Source organism: Sminthopsis crassicaudata, chromosome 3 (assembly GCF_048593235.1).
Source record: "Sminthopsis crassicaudata isolate SCR6 chromosome 3, ASM4859323v1, whole genome shotgun sequence".
Taxonomy (NCBI): domain Eukaryota; kingdom Metazoa; phylum Chordata; class Mammalia; order Dasyuromorphia; family Dasyuridae; genus Sminthopsis; species Sminthopsis crassicaudata.
This window is the reverse complement of record NC_133619.1, coordinates 591,024,615-591,045,494: the sequence shown is the minus strand read 5'-3', so window position 1 is coordinate 591,045,494 and position 20,880 is coordinate 591,024,615. Positions and strand designations below refer to the sequence as shown.

The following is a 20,880-nucleotide window of genomic DNA, read 5'->3' as shown; positions in this document are numbered from 1 at the left end:
TGGCTACTCCCTCTATATCGGCTTCCTCCGGAAAGCGGAAGCGGAAGTGACGTTGAGGGAAGGGGGGAAGGTGGGGGGCAATCATGGTGCCGCTGGGGAGGGGAAGAGCTGCTGCCGCCACTGTCGTTGCCGGGTACCGCCAAGGTAAGAGCTGGAGGCAGGCGCCGACCTGGGAGTGGAAACTACGTGGGAAGTATGGTCGGGGAGCGCGGTCCTTGGGGACCAAAGGAAACGTTTCCCGGAGGTTGGAGGAGAGATTCCCATTCTCGTCTCCATGGGGACCCCCCTCCTCTGTCTCCATGGGGACGGGGATCCATCCCCCTCCCCCCATCTCCATGGAGACCATGCCCCGGCCCCTCCCTGCTCCCCTGGGGAGACCCACCCGGCTTCCTCCGGGATTCTGCCTGGGGCCGAGGCCTCCTTGCTTCCCCCCACCCCCCACCCCTGGCCCATCCCGCCCATCCCTTCGCCCTGTCGGGGAGAGGGACCCTCACTTGACCCCCATTTCTCTTCTTTTCCTCCCCGGGATAGAGAGTGAATCGGCAGGTCTGTCGAGGCAGCTCCCGGGCTGGGACCCTAACTTGTCCCCTTCCCTCAGTTCTGCCGTGGGGCTGGCCTGGAGTGCTCTGCCCTCTCCTCCTCGGGGGCCTGAAGAGACGGGTGGGGCGCGGGGGCCTGAAGAGGCGGGTGGGGCCCGGGGACCCTCACTTCCTGAGCCCACCCCTGCAGGGACCCCAGCGTTTTTTCTTCCCTCCTAGAGCTCCCCCACGCCCCATTTTTTTGTTCAGCCGGCTGAGGGTCTTTACCTATCTTATCTTCCATCTTTACTACTGCCCCACCAGGGCCTTCACCCATTCATTCTTGTGGAGCTGATAGGTTGGTGTCCCTCCCCCCGGCCCCCGCCCAGCCACCCCTGGCCAGGTTGTCTGTCAGCGCTGGGCCCGCGCCCTCTATCTCCCGTGCCCCCTGGCTGCGGTGAGTGCATCCATCCCCGGAGTTGCACAAGCCCGCATCAGGGTCATCCTCCGCCTCGCTCTCCCCCAGTTGGTGAAGGCCCCAAGAGGAGAAGGGCCGGCTTCCCCCTCGTTGTGAGAGAGGACTTCCAGCCCCACTGGGAAGAGAAAGTTAAAGGGTGAAGTTCAAGCAGAAGATAAAGGGACCACGCTGACACTTCTAAGGCGCCCATGTCTGTATGTCCTGCTCAGCCTCGCCCACACTTGTCAGATTTGGGGGGAATCGCAGTTCAGTTTCAAAGAAGAAAAGCTTCCTGTTTAATTCGGGCCCCGCCCCCCTCCCCAACAAGCTTAGAGAGTAGCTTGTGGTTGGGCGGATGGGAGAAGTATGAAGCAACCTCCCTTGGAGCCGCCTGAGGGTGTAGGCCCAGAACCCAGGTTTAGCAACTCAAGTAGTAGGAGAGTCCTGTTCTCATTAGGGGTATAAGAAGGGTTTTCTTTTATGTCTCCACCCCACTCATTTTCTTCTTTAGCATGCGTTTGATCATTGGATATTTAAAAAAATACTTTCATAAATTTTTGTGCGGTATCTTCATTTTTTTTTAGGATTGACTTGAGCCTTACAAGATAGACCGACTGAAGCCACAAAGGCCGAGGTGCCCGTAATTTGCCTGGTCTTGGTGGTCTTGAGGTTTAAAAATACGTTAAAGAGGACCCTCACGACACTGCCCGGCCGCCTCGATTTTGAGGACAGCTCACTTCATGTGGAAGACTTTTAACTCTCTTTTTGTTCTTCTACAGACTGGTCCTCATCATCCCATATCCCACAATTGCACTGAGCTCTGTGGAACCATGGGGGAAAACAGTCCAGATGACAATATCATTTGCTATGAGGCAGAGGAAGATGAACTGTCACATCATGATAAAATACTCAGGTTTGTGGATAAGAACGGACTGGTGCCTTCTTCGTCTGGAACAATTTATGACAGGACGACTGTTCTCATTGAGCAGGATCCTGGCGCCCTGGAAGATGAGGATGATGAAGGACAATGTGGAGAACACCTGCCTTTTCTAGTGGGGGGTCCGGATGAGGGATATCACTTAATAGATCATGAAGGAATGTCCCAGGGTTATGTGCAGCACATCATCTCTCCAGATCAGATCCATTTAACCATAAATCCTGGTTCGACACCAATGCCAAGAAACATTGAAGGTGCAACTCTCACCCTCCAGTCTGAATGCCCTGAAACGAAGCGCAAAGAAGTAAGTAAGCTCCTGCACCAGGGGCCTAACCTGGCATCAGAGGAAAGTCTGCACCCATCCCTTGTTTGGACACGTGATGCTGAAAGGTTACCGGGGGAACAGTTTGGAAAGGGCCTAGAATGGTATTCTACACTGTTTTTATTTGTCAGATATTCATTCTAAATTGTTTTGTGTATATTGGTCTTTTGCTTTTGTTTTGATTATTGCCTGGTGCACACATATCCATACACATACACTCTTTGGATTTGTGTGTCAGCACTTTGAAATTTCTAAGCATAGGAGCAGCTAAATGGTGCAGTGGACAGATTACAGCCCTGAAGTCTGGAGGACCTGAGTTCAAATCCAGCCTCAAACACTTAACACTTCATAGCTGAGTGACCCTGGGCAAGTCATTTAATCCCAATTACCTGGGCAGATAGACAGTAGTGCTAACAGTTTACATTCTAAGCATGAATAAATGAGTACTTTACATTTCATCTTCCTCATGAGGATTAAAATGGAAACTTGACTATTTGGTAACTCCACAGACTTGATGTTGAAATGATTGCTCCTTTCTGTGTCAAAGCCTAAGAAAAGGGACAGTTGCTGCATTAGAGCTTTCCCCCAGGATGCATGTTATAATGGCTTCTTTTAAAGATGGACAATGCTGGGAGTCTGCCTGAAACTTTATTACGTTGGTAAATTGTTGGTAAATTTTTAATGCCTCATAATTGAAAATTAGATGTCTATCATAACAATTTCAGGGAAATAATAGACAAAATAAATTCTCCAAAAGAGAGGGAAAAAAATTTTACTTTCCAGTTTGATTAGAAGCAAAAAGAGTGCGCATTAGAGATAGTCATGCATGTTTTCTAGAAATTATTATTGTAGGTCAGGTAAAAATGGGCTAGCAATAGCAGCAGTATCTGTGGTTGAATAGAAAGTCTCACTAGACAGATGCCAGTTGCATAGAATGCCAAAATCGTTTTTTTCCTCCCTTGCTATTTGGGGTTAGAATTAGGGAATTTATTTAAAACTCACTAAGGAAGCTGATCATCATAGCCTTAGAATTGTGGTCAATCAGCTCTCCCAGGTTTCTGCCATCTTAGAGTTCTGCATTTAAGTTTTAAAAAAACAAAATGCAAAATTTGATTTAAAGTTTCATCATTATTTTGGTTCAAGATGCCATCTGGGTTGGGCCAGGTGACTTTAAGGTCCTTCTAGCTCTTAAATCTAAAATACTATGAGTTTTGATTTTACCAACATGTTAGGTGTCAGCCACCTCTTTGAAAAACGTATCTTATCTTCACCCAAACATATTGAAGAAATGTGGGTGAAGGACAAGACTGTGGATACATCTATTTTCTTTCTTTCTTTTCTTTTTTTTTTTTTAATTCATTTTTCCAAATTATCCTCCCTCCCTCCACTCCCTCCCCCCGATGACAGGCAATCCCATACATTTTACATGTGTTACAATATAACCTAGATACAATATATGTGTGTAAATACCATTTTCTTGTTGCACATTAATTATTAGCTTCCGAAGGTATAAGTAACCTGGGCAGATAGACAGTAGTGCTAACAGTTTACATTCACTTCCCAGTGTTCCTTCTCTGGGTGTAGTTATTTCTGTCCATCATTGATCAACTGGAAGTGAGTTGGCTCTTCTTTATGTTGAAGATTTCCACCTCCATCAGAATACATCCTCATACAGTATCGTTGTTGAAGTGTATAGTGATCTTCTGGTTCTGCTCATTTCACTCAGCATCAGTTGATGATTCATCTATTTTCATTGGTTTAGAGAATTAAATCTGGAAAGGCCCTGAGAGATCACCTAGTTCAACCCTCTGTCTTCACCACTGAAAAAAGCTAGACCTATGGGGTGAGGAGACAGAGTCAGTGAGGAAATGACTTAGACCACTCAGGTAATAAGTAGCAGAACTAGGATTTGAATCAGTGTTTTTGAACATCAAATTTAGATTGACATTGATCATATCAATCAACCTTTGGGATGTATTCATCTTAAGCTTATAAGAACCAAGCTCAGTGGTGTTCATGCTCCTTAAAGTCTATTGAGAATTTTTTTTTTTATTGTTCTGAAAACTGCCATAAGGTCAGGCTGGATTTTACCTGAGAGTTTTTGAAGTAATGTGTACTTTTCTAGGGTAGAGGGAAAATAAAATCCTGATTGGAACCCTGGTAATCCTTACTAATAACTTGGTCTCATTGTGAGCCACCTTCTTATCTTTTGAATTTAAATGGAATTATTGGTGAATTCTAAACTGAGCAGGCCAGTGTTTCAGGGTCTCAATGTGCTGTCTGCAAGTTTTCAATTCAATAAGTATTTTTTTTTTCTGCTGAGGCAATTGGAGCTAAGTGACTTGCCCAGGGTCACACAGCTAGGAAGTTTCAAGTGTCTGAGGTCAAATTTGAAGTCAGGCCCTCCTGACTTTACGGCTGGTGCTCTATTCACAGTGCTGCCCCTCAACAAGCATTTTTAAAGTACCTCTATAGTCTGTGCAACAAACACTTAAGTGACTCTGTACTCCTTGTAGTTACTAAGTGCTGTGCATGCAAAGATAAAAGTTTCCTTTCTACCTGAGTGAACTAGCAAATAAATGCATTATAACTAAGAGGAGGAAGAAAGTATTAACAGTTGGAGGGATCTGGAGAAGTTTCCCATAGGGAAGCTGAATTTTGAAGGGAGCTAAGGACTCCAGTAGGATCAGGGGAGGAGAGGGAGTGTTTTAGGCTAGGACACTGATGACCTTGGGCAAAGTTTGGCTTGTGGCTGGCTTTTATCTCATTGATTGGCCATTTTGAAGTGAAGACTGCTTGGTTTACTCTGTTTTCTAGGGTATTCCTTATCTGTAACAAAATTTCAATCTGATTTTCCTTCTTGCCAATTCTATAGAAATAGCTGTGATTAGTTTCTCTGTAGAACTACTTCATGGTTTGCTCCTGTTAGCTATCCCTCTGGAAATATTTACTTTGGGGCAGAAAGATAGCACAATAGTTGCCACTTACCACATTGTCTTACCTTTGGTATTTGCATTTTTCTCTTTGATGTTTATTATTCATTTTATTGTTGTTTGTTGGTCTTGTAGCTTTAATAATTTTCCTATCATAATTTTGTTCTTTCCTTTTTTTTTTTTTTTTTTTAAACTATCAGTACTGTTGATGGTTGCTTCCTTGAATGCATTGTAAAATCTGGATTGGGAGGTCAACTTTGATTTGGTTCAGTTATTCCTTCTGTTTGAAGTTCTTGTTCAGTATTTCTTATCCTTTAAGTTAATGCCCTCCCTATGATCTTGCTGGAGCACACTGAGGGATAAAGAGACTTTATCTACCAATTCATCCAAACATCTGTTCGGTTGCCTATAAGATCACTGCCTAAGATCACTGCCCAAACTCTAAAGAACATGTTCAGGTTCCAGCTTTATAATGCACAAGTTTTGAATTTTTGGCAAAGAACTTTGCTTCTCCTAGCTTCAGTTTCTATATCTGTGAAATAAAGTTGTTGTTGTTGTTTTTTAATAGCTTTTTATTTACAAGATATATGCATGGTCAATTTTTCAGCAATGACAATTGCAAAACCTTTTGTTCCAATTTTTCCCCTCTTTCCCCCCACCCCCTCCCTCAGGTTGACCAATACATGTTAAATATGTTAAAGTATAAGTTAAGTAAAATATATATATATATATATATATATATATATATATATATATATATACATGTTCATACAGTTATTTTGCTGTACAAAAAGAATTGGACTTTGAGATAGTGTACAATTAGCCTGTGAAGGAAATCAAAAATGCAGGCGGGCAAAAGTAAAGGAATTGGGAATTTTATGTAGTAGTTCATAGACATCTCCCAGAGTTCTTTTACTGGTTGTAGCTGGTTGTGAAATAAAGTTGATGGTATTCAATACTACCTACCTTATAGGATCATTGCTGATGTATGTATATACAGTATGTTTTAACTATATGAAAAGTGCTATATGAAAGTGAACTATTTTTGCCAATAGTATGATAAATACATACCATTTTCTTCTTATATCTACCGTGGTTCAAAGCTGGATACCCAAAAAATTGGCAAGGAAAAGTCAAGGCACTTTGATAGTTGAGGGAACCCAAAGATGGCATCATAATGCAACAAAATATCCCAGTTTAGCGGGGTTTTTTTGTTGTTGTTTTGTTTTTTGAGGCTGGGGTTAAGTGACTTGCCAGGGTCACACAGCTAGGAAGTGTTAAGTATCTGAGACCAGATTTGAACTCTGGTCCTCCAGAATTCAAGGCTGGTGCTCTATTCACTGCGCCCCCTAGCCGCCCCTTAGTGGTCTTATTTTTATTCACAAATCTGCTAGAGATGGTGGCATTGTATTCTAAGAGTTTTCTGAACTCTGTCCATGTAGAATGGCTCTTTTCAGAGGGTGTGCTATGACATGTTAGAGTGACACAGATTTTGTTAGGTTTGCTACAAATTTTTTAACCTAGTGTTATTGCAGATAAAAGAAAGTTTAAATAATTTTGATTAATGTAAATTTTACTGGCCCAACATGCATAGTGGGATATGCATTGTAGCTGTTGGTGATTGCATTCTGCTCTATGGTAAGTATAATCATCACAGAATTAGTTACACTATGTACTAATCTCAGAACATCAGCAGAATGGCTGCCCTTATTGAAGGGAAGTTGCATACATTAGTCTCCTGACTTCCATAGAGTTGCCACCTTAAACAGTTGGTGTGCTACAGTTCTTCGTGACAAAGAATATTGTGCTCTTAAGCAAAGAAAGTTTGAGAATCCCTGAAATTTTAGAATTGGAAAGAGCCTTAGCAGGGCATCTAGTATGCAGCTTCCATCTATGCTGTCAATAATGTTCCCACCAAGTAGGGCTCATCTAGCTTCCGTGAAACAAGAAAATCTTGAGACCTTTAAACTTTTACAATCTCTCATATATATCAACTATTTTCATTCACTTTGCCATTTATTTCAGCCCTTTACCAACTCTTGTTTAGACTATTTCAGTGATTTTCGTCCACTTAGTTGTCAGTATGATTTTCCTACAGTATAAGATAGATTATATCATCTCTGTTCAGTAAATTCCAGTGGCTCTTTACTTCTCTCAGGATCAAATGAAAAATCCTTTGGCAGTTAAAGCTCCTTACCACTTGTTCCTTTCCTACCTTTCATATGCCTTATTCCCCTTTACAACTGCACTGATCCAGCTACACTGATTCACTTGCTATTCCTTGCGTATCTCCCATCTCTGACTTTGTGCTGTCACCCTGGAATATTCTCCCTCCTCCCCTCTGCCTCATTTCCCTCCCTTCCTTCAAGACTCAGTTCAAGTATCCCCTTTTACAGGAAGTGTTTGTAGATCCTTCTAGCTTCTACTACCTTCTTCTCTGAGAGTATCTTTTTTTTCCCTTTTATGTATGTTATCTATGTGTTGTCTCTCCCATTACAGTGTAAGTGCTTTATGAACAGGGCCTGCATTTCTGCATTTCATTGTATCCCGAGTCTTTAGGAAAGTGCCTGGCACATAGAACTTAACATAGGCATTTTCTTATACTGATGAAAATATTGACTTGACTCTTTCTCCATCTTCTCCCTATCCCTCCAAAAGTTTATTTATGGGTTGGTTGTAAGAATTTGTTAAGTTTTTTCTGATAAAGATTATGTAAAAATAATGTATAAATAGGTATTCCATAAAAATCTGTTTTGCTTTCAGAGTTACTGATATCTAGTACTTGATCATACTAGAATGAATCTTTTGAATTGTAGCAAGATTTCTAGCAAGCACTCAGAGAAAGTTGGTAATACTCTTCCGTGCCAGGCCCTGTGCCTAATACTGGCATTTCAGAGTTAAAAATGAGATTGTTTGTGGCCTTGAGGAGTTCGTATTCTCAATAGTGGTCATGTGTATTTACATATACACAAGTATGTAGTATGTGTATGCATCCATGCACATTATATATATTATGTGTTATAGCAATAATCTATTATTTTTCTGTGGGAAAATGTACTTAAGGCTATAATTTGGAATACAAGAAAACCGCATAGCATCTGGAAAGAGTACTAGACCTGGAGCCAAAGGCCCTGGATTCCAGACCTACCACTTACTTACCAGTCATGTGACTTTCCTCACCTAGTCTCTCAGCCTTTTGAGTGGAAATACTTGCAGTATCTACCTGATAGTAGAGTTGCAGAGATCAAATGAAAATGTTTATGAAACAAAATGTCCTAAACAGATGGGCACAATTATTGCTCTTGGCCTACTACAGCACAAGACATAGACGCCTATGTCTTGCCAGGTTTGTGGCATCAATCAGGTACTACCTTGGTTCCTAATTGTCAGATCCCTTGTCTGGGAGCAAGAAATCCATCCACAGGGTAGTTGATGAAAGGTCTCACTGTAGAATAGGAAGAGAGAGTCTTTGGGCAGAGGGTCTTATAGAAGAAGTTAAAGGAGAAAGCTTCAGGACTCCAGGAGCTTGTGGTAGTTGGAAAGGGCATAGATAGAGTTTGGACATTGGTAGCTCTGGTGTTGGAGCACATGAATTGGGAAAGTTGTGAGGATCAAAAAGAAATCCAAAAACAGGGAAAGGAGGGGAGTTCCAGCAGCCATACTGATAGAAGGGGGTACATTGGTAGAGGTAACTATATAGTCATGGATGCCTTTATTCATTGAATGCTTAGTAGAAATAGTTAAGTAGCCTGTGATTTAGAAGCAATAAAGAAGAGTCATGGAGTTTCAGATTTAGAGGAGACCGCTAAGATCATCAAGTTTAACTTTCCAGGGGATTGTAAATGGATCCCTGCTCTGTGGACCCCTTTTCATTTCTCTTTCGTCTTTCATTTGTCTGTGCAGCTCTACACCTTTTTTGGTCTACCCCAAGACTTTGAAGGCTGTTTTGTTCCTTGGTATGTGTTTAATGCCTAATTTTCTTCAGCTTTTATAGTACTTCTTTCATCTTAGAAACACCAGTCCTTCTAAATTCTCTGACCTCAATTGGCTCGCCTTTTTCTGTATCCCCAGAACTTAGCACAGAACAGGTACATAGTAGGTGCTAAAGTATTTACTGACTGACTTTTGACTGGGGTGGATCACCTTTGTTCAGTATTTCTCACTATAATGTGTATATGTGTACACACATAGAGAAATCCATATTGCATTTTGGGCCTCTCGATATTAGTTTGTTGAATGTTTGTATGTTTCATTCTTCTTGGCTAGAATTTTTCCATGATAATTCAGACCCAATAAATACTAAATACATCTTTAACATGGCCCAACTCTCCTCATTTCCTGAAATAGAAACTAAAGCCATCTTCTTCAACCCTCTCACAGTAATAGTTCTCTTTATTGTTCAAAAAGTTCTATTAATATTCGAGATCCATTAAGACCAGTTTATTTTTGGTGGTATAATCATAACAATTGATACAAGACTGATTTTATTGAAATGGACCACACAGAACCATTCTTTATTCACCCATTCTGATTCAAGGGTTAAAGGCCTTTTGTACTCTTCATATAGTTGGACATTGCATGGATTTCCCTTCTCACCACTGAAAATTCAGGAATGTGGTATTTTTTTCTCTCCTTAGTGGTGAGGTAAGAAGATTATCTGTTAAGTAGACTTGGAAGGTAATGTAGTTGCTTTGAGAATTGAATATCTTTACCACAAACTGGCTGTATGTCTGGCTTTTGGAAAATTACTATTCTCTTAGTCTCAATTTCCTCTATAAAATGAAAGAGTTGGATAGTTCTCTCTAAGGATCCCTCTCAGTTGTAAAATCTATGTTCTGAAAGAGTCGTCAGTATGAAATTCCTGCCCCAGAATTTGGGCATCTAACAAAACATAGCAAAGAGCTGCTTTCTTTGGGGTGAGGTGGTGTAACAGCTTCCAATTTTTAAAAATAGTATCTTGTTTTTCCAAATACATGCAAAGATAGTTTTCAGCATTCAACTTTGCAGAACTTTGTGTTCCAAATTTTTCTCCCTCCCTCCCCTTCTCTTCCCTCCCCTAGATAGCAAGCAATGATATATGTTAAATATGTGTGATTCTTCTAAACATATTTCGATATTTGTCATTCTGCACAAAAAAAAAAAATCAGATCAAAAAGGGGAAAAAAGAAAAAAAACAAATAAGCAAATAAAAAAAGTAAAGATACTATGCTTTCATCCACATCCGGATCAAATGGATGCAGATGGCTCATTCCATCATAAGTCAATTGGAATCGTCTTGAATCATCTCATTGTTGAAAAGTCCATCATAGTTGATGCTCACATAATCTTGTTGCTGTGTGTAAGGCTTTCTTGGTTCTGCTCACTTCATTTAACATCCATTCGTGTAAGGCTTTCCAGGCTTTTCTAATATCAGTTTACTTGTCTTATCTTACAGAGCAATATTTGATCACATTCATATATCACAACTTATTCAGCTATTCCCCAAATGATGGGTATTTACTCCATTTCCAATTCCTTGTCACTACAAAAAGGGCTGCTATAAACATTTTTGCAGGTGTGGATCCTTTTCCCTTTTTTATGATCTCTTTGGGTTTCAGACCCAGTAGAGACATTACAGCTTCCATTTTGAAATGGAAGTGCAGGAAAAATCTGCAACTCATCCTGCCACACTCCCTCCATTTAAACTTCTATGTTTAACTGATTCAAATAAAAGAAAGAATAAGGGGAATTAATACTTTGTTGATTTAGAATCCCATTCATCATGTGATTTTTGAGGAGACTGAAGAATGGCAACACGCTTCTTTCTTGTCATAAACTCTTTTTCATTAGATCATGAAAACTTTGGTTCCATTCAAAGCCTAGTTCTTTGGACTTTAAAAATTCAAGTACTCATTAGGTTTCTTTAGTAGCATCAGATGGATATGTAACTTATGAACATCTTGGTATTGTGATGCTACATGCTAAATCCTAGTTAGGTATTACAGAGCAAAAATAGATAATGTAATGAAACTGTTATAACATATTGTCAGAGTTAAATATTTATTGTGCCTTCTATGTTTGTAGAATCTGTGGGTACAAAGAAACATAGACCCTTTTGAGTTGGAAAGAATCTTAAAGGTCATTGAAAATATCCTTTCCTTTTGGAAGCACAAAGTGTTTGTCATCAGTCCTTGTCCCATAAATAATTACATGGGAGAGGGGAAAGAAGAGTGAAAGAAGGGAGAAAGTGTGCTAACCATCAATTGAATGGCAATTTACTTGCTGGAACTCAAGTTCATAGAAGGGAATAGTTGCCCAAATTCGGAATACTTGGCTGAGACTTCATGGAGGAGGTGTGTTTTGAGGTTAGGTAATTTATAAATAAGTAGAAGAGAGAGAAGGCTTATTTTAAGCCTGAGAAAAGGAGAAGAGGCAAGAACATGTAGGACATAATCAGGAAAGAGTGAACATATTAGTTTGGCTGGAGGGAATCAGTGGAAGATGCATAGTGTAAAGAGCCTTGAATGCCAAAGTAGAGAATATAGACTAGATTGAAGACAGTGAGTAGTCCCTGAATATTTTTGAAAATATATTTTAGAAAGATGAATCTTAAAATGGTATTTAGGATGAGTTAGCTGGATGGTGCAATGGATGGAGCACTGCTCTTGAAATGATGACGCATCTCCCCGAGTTCAAATCCTATCTCAAATACTAACTAGCTTTGTGATCCTGAGCAAGTCACTTAACTTTGTCTCAGTTTTCTTATTTGTAAAATAAGCTGGGGAAGGAAATGGCAAACTACTCCAGTATCTATGCCAAGTAAATTCCAAAATGGGGTCACAAGTCAGAGATGACTGAAAAACAACTGAACATTTTCACAAATGGGGATGCTGGTCTGGAGGACTCATTTGTAATAGTCTGAATTTGAGGGGGTTAAGGATGCAAACTATACTGATTACAGTAGGAAAGGTAAAGAAGGATTTTTTAAAAAGTGTAAAAGAAAAATTGGCAAGACTGAGAGAACAGGGCAAAGTGAGTGAGTGATAGACATACAAGTCAAAGATGACTAGGGATTACACCTAGAGTGACTGAGGAAATGATGCCATTGACTAGAATAGGAAAGTATGAGTAGGAGAACTTAGGAAAAGGAGAGAGAGGTTTAAAACACCAGGATATTCAAGTAGAGATGGTAATAGGTATCTGGGAGCTAGGTGGTATAGTAGATAGAATACCAGGCCTGAAATCGGAGATCTGAGTTCAAATCTTGTCTCAGACATATGACCTTGGATAAGTTAATTATTTATCTTCTTCAGTTTCCTCTTCTGTAAAATGTGACTAATAATAGCACCTCCCAGGGTTGTTGTGAGGATCAGTTGAAATACTATTTGCAAAGTACTTAAAATTCAAACATGGTAGAGACTGTATAAGTATTAATTGCTGTTATCTACTACTGTGAGGCTGAAGTTTAGGAGACAAGTCAGGGCCAGAGATGTAGATTTGGAAAGCAGCTAACTTGTAATAGTTGAAGCCACAAAATATGATGGGGGACTCTATGGGTGAAATATTCTTCTTTTGTTTGCCTTTTTCTTTTACAACATGGCTAATATGCATATATGTGTAAAATGATTGTACATGTATTACAGCCTATATCAAAGTACTGTCTTGGGGAGGGGGAAAGGAAGAGTTTGGGAGAGAAAAAAAGTGTGGAACACAAGATCTTACAGAATTGAATGTTAAAAACTATATATGTAATTGGAAAAATAAAATACTGTTCAGAAATAAAATTTTAAAAAGAAAATTCTCTTTTAAGACTAAAACAAGAGGATTGAAAGCAGCTTTGGGGTATGCTTTTCTATAGGTGGAGAAGAAAGAGGAACCTAACTAAGGAGACTGAATGAGCAAAGCTATAGGGATTGTCATCTGTGAGTCAAAGATTAGCACTTGTCAAGAGAAGTAAAAGCTGACAAATAGAGAAGATATTTGTTGATAAGGCCATCTTTGGGGACTTTAAGGAATACCAATTTAATAACACAGTGAAAACTAGTTTGTAAAGAATTAAGGAGCTGATGGTTGATGATGAAATTGAGGCAACCAAAGGAAGAAGAAGAGAGTAGGACAAGGGCAGGGCCAGGAATGGAGTAGTAGATGTCAGGGATTGGCAAATATTTTGCCCTAGAATATTCTACTAAGTTTATTGCTCGTTAACTTTTCTTTTAGATTTGGAACATATATTTTGAAGCTTTAATTTTTGTTGAAAGAGCAAATTATCAGGATGAATTTGGATTTATTTTTAGGCATTTATTCTTAGAATCGCAGAATACTAATGTTGGGGAAGGGACCTCAGGGAGTATCTAATCTAATCCCCTTGTTTTATGCATGATTATACCGAAGCTCAAAAGAAATTATGGCTTGCTTCAGATCACATAATCAGTGTCAAAGCTGGAATTAGAACCCAAGTCTTCTGTTTCCTACGTTAATGTTCTTGCAAATTTTTTGAATCACCTAATTGTGATGAAGAATACAAGTTATATTAAGAGAATCCAGTGTGGTAACATATAAGAATTTTGATGGAAGAGAATATCATAAAAATAATATATACTAGATTCATAACCTTAGACAATGTGTTTGGTTTATTTACCTGAAAATATTCAGTTACTCAAAGCTTAGTTTTCCCACATTGCATATTCCCAAGAACAATAAACATATAAAAGTCATTTTTAAGGTATCATGATGTAGATAGGCTTAGAATAGATTGAGGAAACCAGCTTAGATCCTGCCTCTGACACTTAGCCATGAGATAGACCATGTGCAAATCATTGAGCTCATCTGAGCCCTACTCAAGTCTCTGACTTGACATTATAGACAGATGGTAAACTACACTGGTGTGGGTGGTTTGTGGAGCCACATCACAGATTCTTGATGTATTGGCCTGTTTTATTTTTTCTTTGAACATGCATTTTACAAAGGAGGAATGCTTGCTTGTTGATATATTTCAAAGACTTGTGATTTCATCAGTGTAAGAGTTTACATCTATGCACATGGGAACCCCACTGTTATTTAGGTGGTCTGAGTGAGTGACTGTGGCCAGTATGGAGTCTGGGTCTCTGAGCTGGACTAAGCTGTTCCATAAGAGACCCACAAGGAGTTTGTTGCTGGCTCTATACTCAAACATTTTCAGCTTGGGTAAGGCCATTCTCCAGGGCTGGCACCTTACTTGGCATAGTCTTCAAGAACCTAGCTCCACCACAATGAGTAGGACTTTGGTGGAGGTGTCACAGAAATAATGTTAAATTTTCAGATTTAATAGCAAGGAAGTAACTTGGATTTCTTGGGAATTATGGCAATGGAGCAAAAGCTGTGTCATCTCTAACCAAGCTTTCTGGGTGGGATATGTATATGTTCTGTGAGTGCCAGACTAAGTGATTAGAGAGGGTCATTGCTAGGTTAGCTGAAGGTTGTGAATTTTTTAATTTGGTGTCTCTTAAAAGCCATCTGTTCAGTTATAAGCTGTGATATATGCCAGTGAATAGAGACTGTAGATCCTTGAAGTGACGAAGTAAACTGTAGTAGAGATGCTTCCTTTAGGCATCTTCTGGAATGGGACATGGGGAATATGGGGGGAATTAGTTTGCAACCAGCCCTTCTACCCCACTGACTGGGCAAGCTTTTTGTGTTAGGTGAAGCGGTACCAGTGCACCTTTGAGGGCTGCCCTCGCACTTACAGCACGGCGGGCAACCTGCGCACCCACCAGAAGACCCACCGGGGCGAGTATACTTTTGTCTGCAACCAGGAAGGCTGTGGCAAAGCCTTCCTCACCTCATACAGTCTCAAGATCCATGTGCGAGTACACACGAAGGAAAAGCCATTTGAGTGTGATGTGCAGGGCTGTGAGAAGGCATTCAACACATTGTACAGGTCAGTTCCTTCTTCCCCCCACTTTGTTTGATGGATGTGTTTCTGAATCATTGTGTGTCATCTTCTCTCCTGGGAGAGAAAGGCAGATAAAGTGGTTATCTTAGTTGGTTTTGCTTAATAGGTTTTCTTTTTTTCAAGGGAGGGTTGGGAAGCAGGGTGGAAGATAATACTGGGAAATGACTAGTGTAAACAAGAGGCATTTATGAAACTTTAGAATTGTGTGTAAATGAAATCTTTATAAACTCAAATCATTTGATAACTTGATCCTTTTAGCTGTGACTCAGTTGGTACTTCCTAACAAACTCCCAGATAAACCTTCTTATGGAATTCATAGAACTAACACTAGCCATAAGCTAATCATTTTAAATGCATGCAGTTAGCAGTTTCCCAAGTATCCTTTTTGCAAGTCCAGATTTTCATATATCCGTTGCTTCAGGTGAGAATATACCTATGTTTAATTTTTTTTTTGTCTCATGGACTAAAGTTCTTTCCAGAAGATTTTAGTTTCTTGTACCGAGTCATTTTGCCCCTTGGCTCAGGACCTCGCTCTGTGGGGCATGGAGAGCTTCTCCCAGCCACACGAAGAGCTGTCTGCTTTGGTTCTGAATAGTATGGGGAGGGGACTGGAGGTGAGACATCATGACCTTTCTTTTGAATCTTCTGCTTGCTAATATAGAGCTATTTTCCTTTCCCATCCCCCTCCTGAGCAGTTTTCACATTTTGTCTGTTCTCCAAATTTGATCATGCTTAGGACTGTCAGGGACCAGCTGCTGTTAGAAGTAGAATGGGGGAAAGAAGAAGGGGGATGAGCAATAGAAAAAAACAACTACTACTAATGGAGGTACACAGATACAGAGAAGGAGGGTCATACCCAGAGACCCAGTATGTCCCAGGAGGTCAGTATCAAAAACAGCAAGAAAGGGAATCCAGGAAGCAGCTAGGTACTGGCTCCCTGTTAATGCCCACAACTAGTCTCCTTTATGCATGTGCTGCCCTTCCAGCCCTGTGTCTTGTCAGTTAAACAAAACTGAACGGATCCATAACCTGTGGATGGCCAAAACCAAGCAGAATAGACTAGAGACAGGGAAGTTGGGAACCAAACAGGCATAATTTTTAAGTGAGGGGAATGGCTTCCAAGCAAGGAAGTGTGTGCCAGAGCCCCTCCTCCTGTGGTGGGACCCAAGGCAATATGGGGATATCTCAATAATTATACCAATGGCTATATATATCAATGAAGTCCTGACAATGAGGGCTAACAGCAACAATGAGACAAATTTGATTTCATAGCAGGATTTCGCAGCCAGAACATGGTTTTTGTTCAGTGCTTGTGCAAACTCAGAGAATACCTGGTGCTACTCAGGGCAAGTAGCCCTGAAGGTGTGTGCAAAGGATTGTTGTTGTGCCAAGGTCAGGATGTTTGCTTGTTGCATCTCCTCCAATACTGGCCATGATGACTCAAGGGTACCACTGTACTTGTTGAGGCCAGACTGGTTATGAAAACAGCTCAAGTTTTATATTTATCACTTTGTATAATCTTATTTGACTATCATAATAATCCTGTGGAATAGGTTAGAGTGTTTATTTGTATTGTTTTTATTTAATAATTGAAGAAACAAAAATTATTTAATAATAGTTCTTAGCTCTAGAAAACAGGGTATCTCCTAATATCTTGACAATATTAAAGGCATAAAGATGTATTGGGATTCCTAAAAACAATCTGGAAATATCCTGACCTGACCCAGAAAAGTAGAGACTAAATAACAATAAAGAGAATTTTCCTGGGTATTTTGCAGATTGAAAGCACACCAGCGGTTGCATACGGGGAAAACCTTTAACTGTGAATCAGAAGGCTGCAGCAAGTACTTTACCACGCTCAGTGATCTGAGAAAGCACATTCGAACCCACACAGGAGAGAAGCCATTTCGGTAGGTTACTGAGTCTGTCGCTTTAAAGCCACAGGGCTGTTGAATACAAACCAGGTTTCTGTTGGGTTTCTTCATGTATAGTTATATTTCTCCTTTTTTCAGTTGGGGAAACATTTCTTAGTTCTTTTACATAGTAAGAACATCTCCGATACTGGCCATTTATCACTTTGTATAATCTTACTTGACTATCACAATAATCCTGTGGAGTAGGTCAGAGTGTTCATGTGCATTGTATTCATTTAATAGTTGAGGAAACAATAATGATTCAATATCTTGGTAACTTTAGAATTTTGCAAAGCACTTTATATGTTATATCCAGTGAATTCCTCCCAAGAACCTTGTGAAGTAGGTTATTTCAGCCTGAAGTCACATAGCTGTCCTCGGCTCTGCAGCTTATATTGGTCAAGATGATTGGTCAAGAACCAGCCTGACTTGATTAGGTTGGAATGGATTGACATTTTTCCTTCAGGGTCCATGCAGACAGACACAATCTTGGTGTTGGTGTTTGGCATGGCTAAACTTTTATATGGTAGATTTGCAGGATTATCTGAGGGGAAGGCACCATAGAGTCCCCGAGACCTAGCCCCCTTATTTATTTCACAGGCTACCTGAAATTCCAGGGATCAGATACTGGACCCCAGGGTTTTTGTCTCGATGACGTGCTTGTCTTTCCTCAGATGACTCAGTTTATAAGAATTTGTTGTAATTAACCAATTTGGATTGGTTTGATTTTATTTCATGTTCAGGGCCACAAGTAAAGGTGCACCCGTTTATGTGGCTTTTCTGGTAGTCACCTCTCATTCAGTCCAGATATCCATTAGATGTCAGGCAGTAGGGTTAGAGACAATGGAAGGAGTCCCTGCGGTGTCTGAGGCCAGCAGGCACCGCCTGCATAAGGGTGGAAGGTGGTCAGGCGATGTGGCAGGAGCACTATCATGGAGCAGGTGCTGCTTGGAGCTGGGATAAGATCCTGCCTCCCGTGGGGAAGACTATGTGACCCTGGACAAGTCAGAGTCTCAGTTTCCAGCTCTGAATTCCTGATCTTGTGATCTGTGATCATGTGATTCTAGCAGGCAGAGGTGAAGGGGAGAATGTATTCCAGAGCCAGGATGCCTGCCCTGGGGAAAAGTTTGGGGAAGAAATATGAAATGTGGAATGTGAAGAAGAGCAAGAAGGGCCAATTCAGCTAGAGGGAAGTCTGAAGGGAGGGGAGTAACATGGGATAGTCTGGAAAAGGTTGAGGCCAAACTGTGAAGGATTGTAAAAGCCAAATAGAAGAGTTTTAATTTATTTTAGGGGTACTAGGCAGCCACTGGAGGTTATTGAGAAGGGGAGTGATGTGGTCAAATCCAAAATTAGTAGAATCACTTGGGCAGCCATGTGAATGAAAATGCTGTTCTGAAAACTACCGAGCGAAAGATCTCATCCTGGCATAAAGTCTACAGCACTGGGGTCAACTACTGCTAGTTTAGCTTTTTTTTTTCTTTTTAAACTCTGTACCTGATTCCTCTGAACTCTGATAGATCACTGAGGCTTTATTCCACTGTTTTCTGTGAAGTGTTCTCTGAATGTTGGTGTGTACATAAGTCATTGGTGGTGGAATTCCCCTTTAGCTAATTGTTGCTGTTTCTTTGCTTTTAAATGACTCGTTCAGGTGTGATCATGATGGCTGTGGGAAGGCATTTGCAGCAAGCCATCACCTTAAAACACACGTCCGAACACACACTGGTGAGTTTGTCGTTTTAAATCCATCTTGTTTGTTTGTTTGTTTGTTTGTTTGTTTTACTATAAATGCAATGGTAATGTGATTCAAATTGTTTAAAAATGTGTTTTTTGTTTGTTCCTCATAATAGCCCAGTGTATTAGTTGTTTTGTTATTTCCATATGATAAATAAGGATCAAAGACTTGCCTGGCATCCCAAAGCTAAAAAGGAAGCAGTGTCAGGACCTGAACCCAGATCTTTCTGATCCCAAGCTTTCAGTTGTTAATGGTTTACAGAATTGTGCTTAGCTTCCCACATGGATACATGACTTTCAAAGGTCAGATCATAGAACTTAGAACTGAAGGAGACCTTGGAGATCAGAAGATGAAACTGAATTTCAGAGAGGGAAAACACTTGCCCAATCTCACCTAGGAAGGCAGTAGTCCTGATTTTCATGGTGAAGTCCTCTTTCAACTCTGTCTTGCTGATTCATCAATAATCCTATCCCCAGAAATCGGGGAAAAATGCAAGAGTACTTACAGCATAGAACCCAAGAAGAATTGTTCATCCGATTGAACTTTGGAGTATCAGATTGTGTTCAGAGTTTTGCCTATTCAGAATTGACAGAGTGAGGTAGTAACAAGCTCTCCTTTTGTCACTCTGTGCTTGGGTAAATAGGTCTGGGGAGCGAACAAAGTCCATTTAGGATAAAGCTAACTTAGGGTAAAAATAACTTTGTCCTTTCTTCAGGTGAAAGACCCTTCTTCTGCCCCAGTAATGGCTGTGAGAAGACATTCAGCACCCAATACAGTCTGAAAAGTCATATGAAAGGACATGATAACAAAGGACATTCATACAACGCATTTCCAAATAGCATGTCTGAGGTATGGGATTCTTTGTTCCTTTTCTTGTCTCCCATTTCTATGCTTTGATCTCTGTAATACAGGATAATTGCTTGGCTGCTTTGTGTAATGTCTTGGTAAGCATGTTTTAAATTTATTCTTTCACTAAATTTTTTTGTTGAGAAGGTAGCAAACCGTATCAAGATGTATGTGCCTTTTGACAGGAAAGACAATCCTAAAATTCATCTAGATTTAGTTTTCAAAGACTCCTTTATGTGATGCTTTGTGATTATAAAGCATCTCTGTCACATAGCCATGTGAAGCAGGGAGTGGATTACTATCCCCTTTTTCAGATTTAAGAACTTATTTACAGATTTCAGAGCATATATATCTCTATCTATCTCTATCTATATTTATACGTATATCATAATATAAAGGTCAATTGATTCACCCTGATTCCTACTTGCTTATAAAGAGATCTTGGATTCCCATCCCAGTGTTTGGTTTCTGCCATTCCCCCTACTCCTCCCTTCCCCTGGCTGGCTGGGGCTCATTTTGGGCTCTTGTAAAATGAAGCTCTTGATTCTTTGCTGCCTTCATATCTTACTCTGCAATTTGTAATGTACTGACTTTAAAATATATTTTTAATTATTTTTATGTGTCATAATATATTTTCAAATTTATTTCTCCCCTCCCTGGAGAGGAGGTTGTAGTAATGAAAGAGAGGAATAAACAATTCAGCAAAACTGCTTAGGACTCCTCCTGCTTCCACCATTGTGTATAGGTTCTATGCCTGTAGTATCCTCCCTCTGTGAAAGGACTTTTCTGTTCTTATTCTTAGGGCCTCTATAGCCTTCAGTGATACAAAATGCAATTGAGCTTTGGCTTTCCTAGGGAAATCTGTTGGTCTTTGGTTGTCCTCCTGCTTTTCTATAGAATCTCCCTTGTTCTATTCCTGTTTCTAATATGAAAGGATTTATAGGGAGCTTCAGAAGGCTCCATTTTGTTGTGCTCATTCCCAGAGGGCAGAGCCAGGAGAAGGAACCGTAGATTTCTGAAGAGACCCATTTATAGATAGACTGTTTCCAGAAATGTTAAGTAAATGCCATGTTTTTGGAAGTTTTCCAACAAAGTGAATGACTATCAATCAATAAGCTTTTTTAAAATGTCTGGCGTTGGCTTAAGTGTTAAGAGATACAAAGAGCTTATAAGCTCTCTGAGGGAAGGGACTTTTTTTTCCTTTCTTTGTATCTCCAGTGCTTAGCCCAGTGGCCTAATACATAATAGGAACTTAAATATTTGTTGATTGACTAAGATAATAGAGGAGACAACATTTGCATAGATACAC

The 20,880-nt window shown here is 40.2% G+C and overlaps 1 protein-coding gene across 4 annotated transcripts in view; it reads left to right on the top strand.

Annotated features, from left to right (window-relative positions):
- The first annotated feature begins 41 nt into the window (after positions 1–41).
- MTF1 (metal regulatory transcription factor 1) overlaps positions 42–20,880 on the top strand; it is a 32,791-nt gene continuing 11,952 nt past the window's right edge. Inside the window, exons 1-6 of one of the 4 annotated variants that reach the window (XM_074305203.1) lie at positions 42–144; positions 1,755–2,216; positions 14,824–15,062; positions 16,856–16,987; positions 18,642–18,715; positions 19,441–19,574. In XM_074305203.1, the coding sequence (XP_074161304.1) occupies positions 1,806–2,216; positions 14,824–15,062; positions 16,856–16,987; positions 18,642–18,715; positions 19,441–19,574 (990 nt within the window). In that variant the 5' untranslated portion in view covers positions 42–144; positions 1,755–1,805. Of the gene's footprint in view, positions 145–964; positions 1,191–1,754; positions 2,217–14,823; positions 15,063–16,855; positions 16,988–18,641; positions 18,716–19,440; positions 19,575–20,880 lie in introns of those variants that run through there. The other 3 variants (XM_074305205.1, XM_074305202.1, XM_074305204.1) reach the window with 3 other exon arrangements.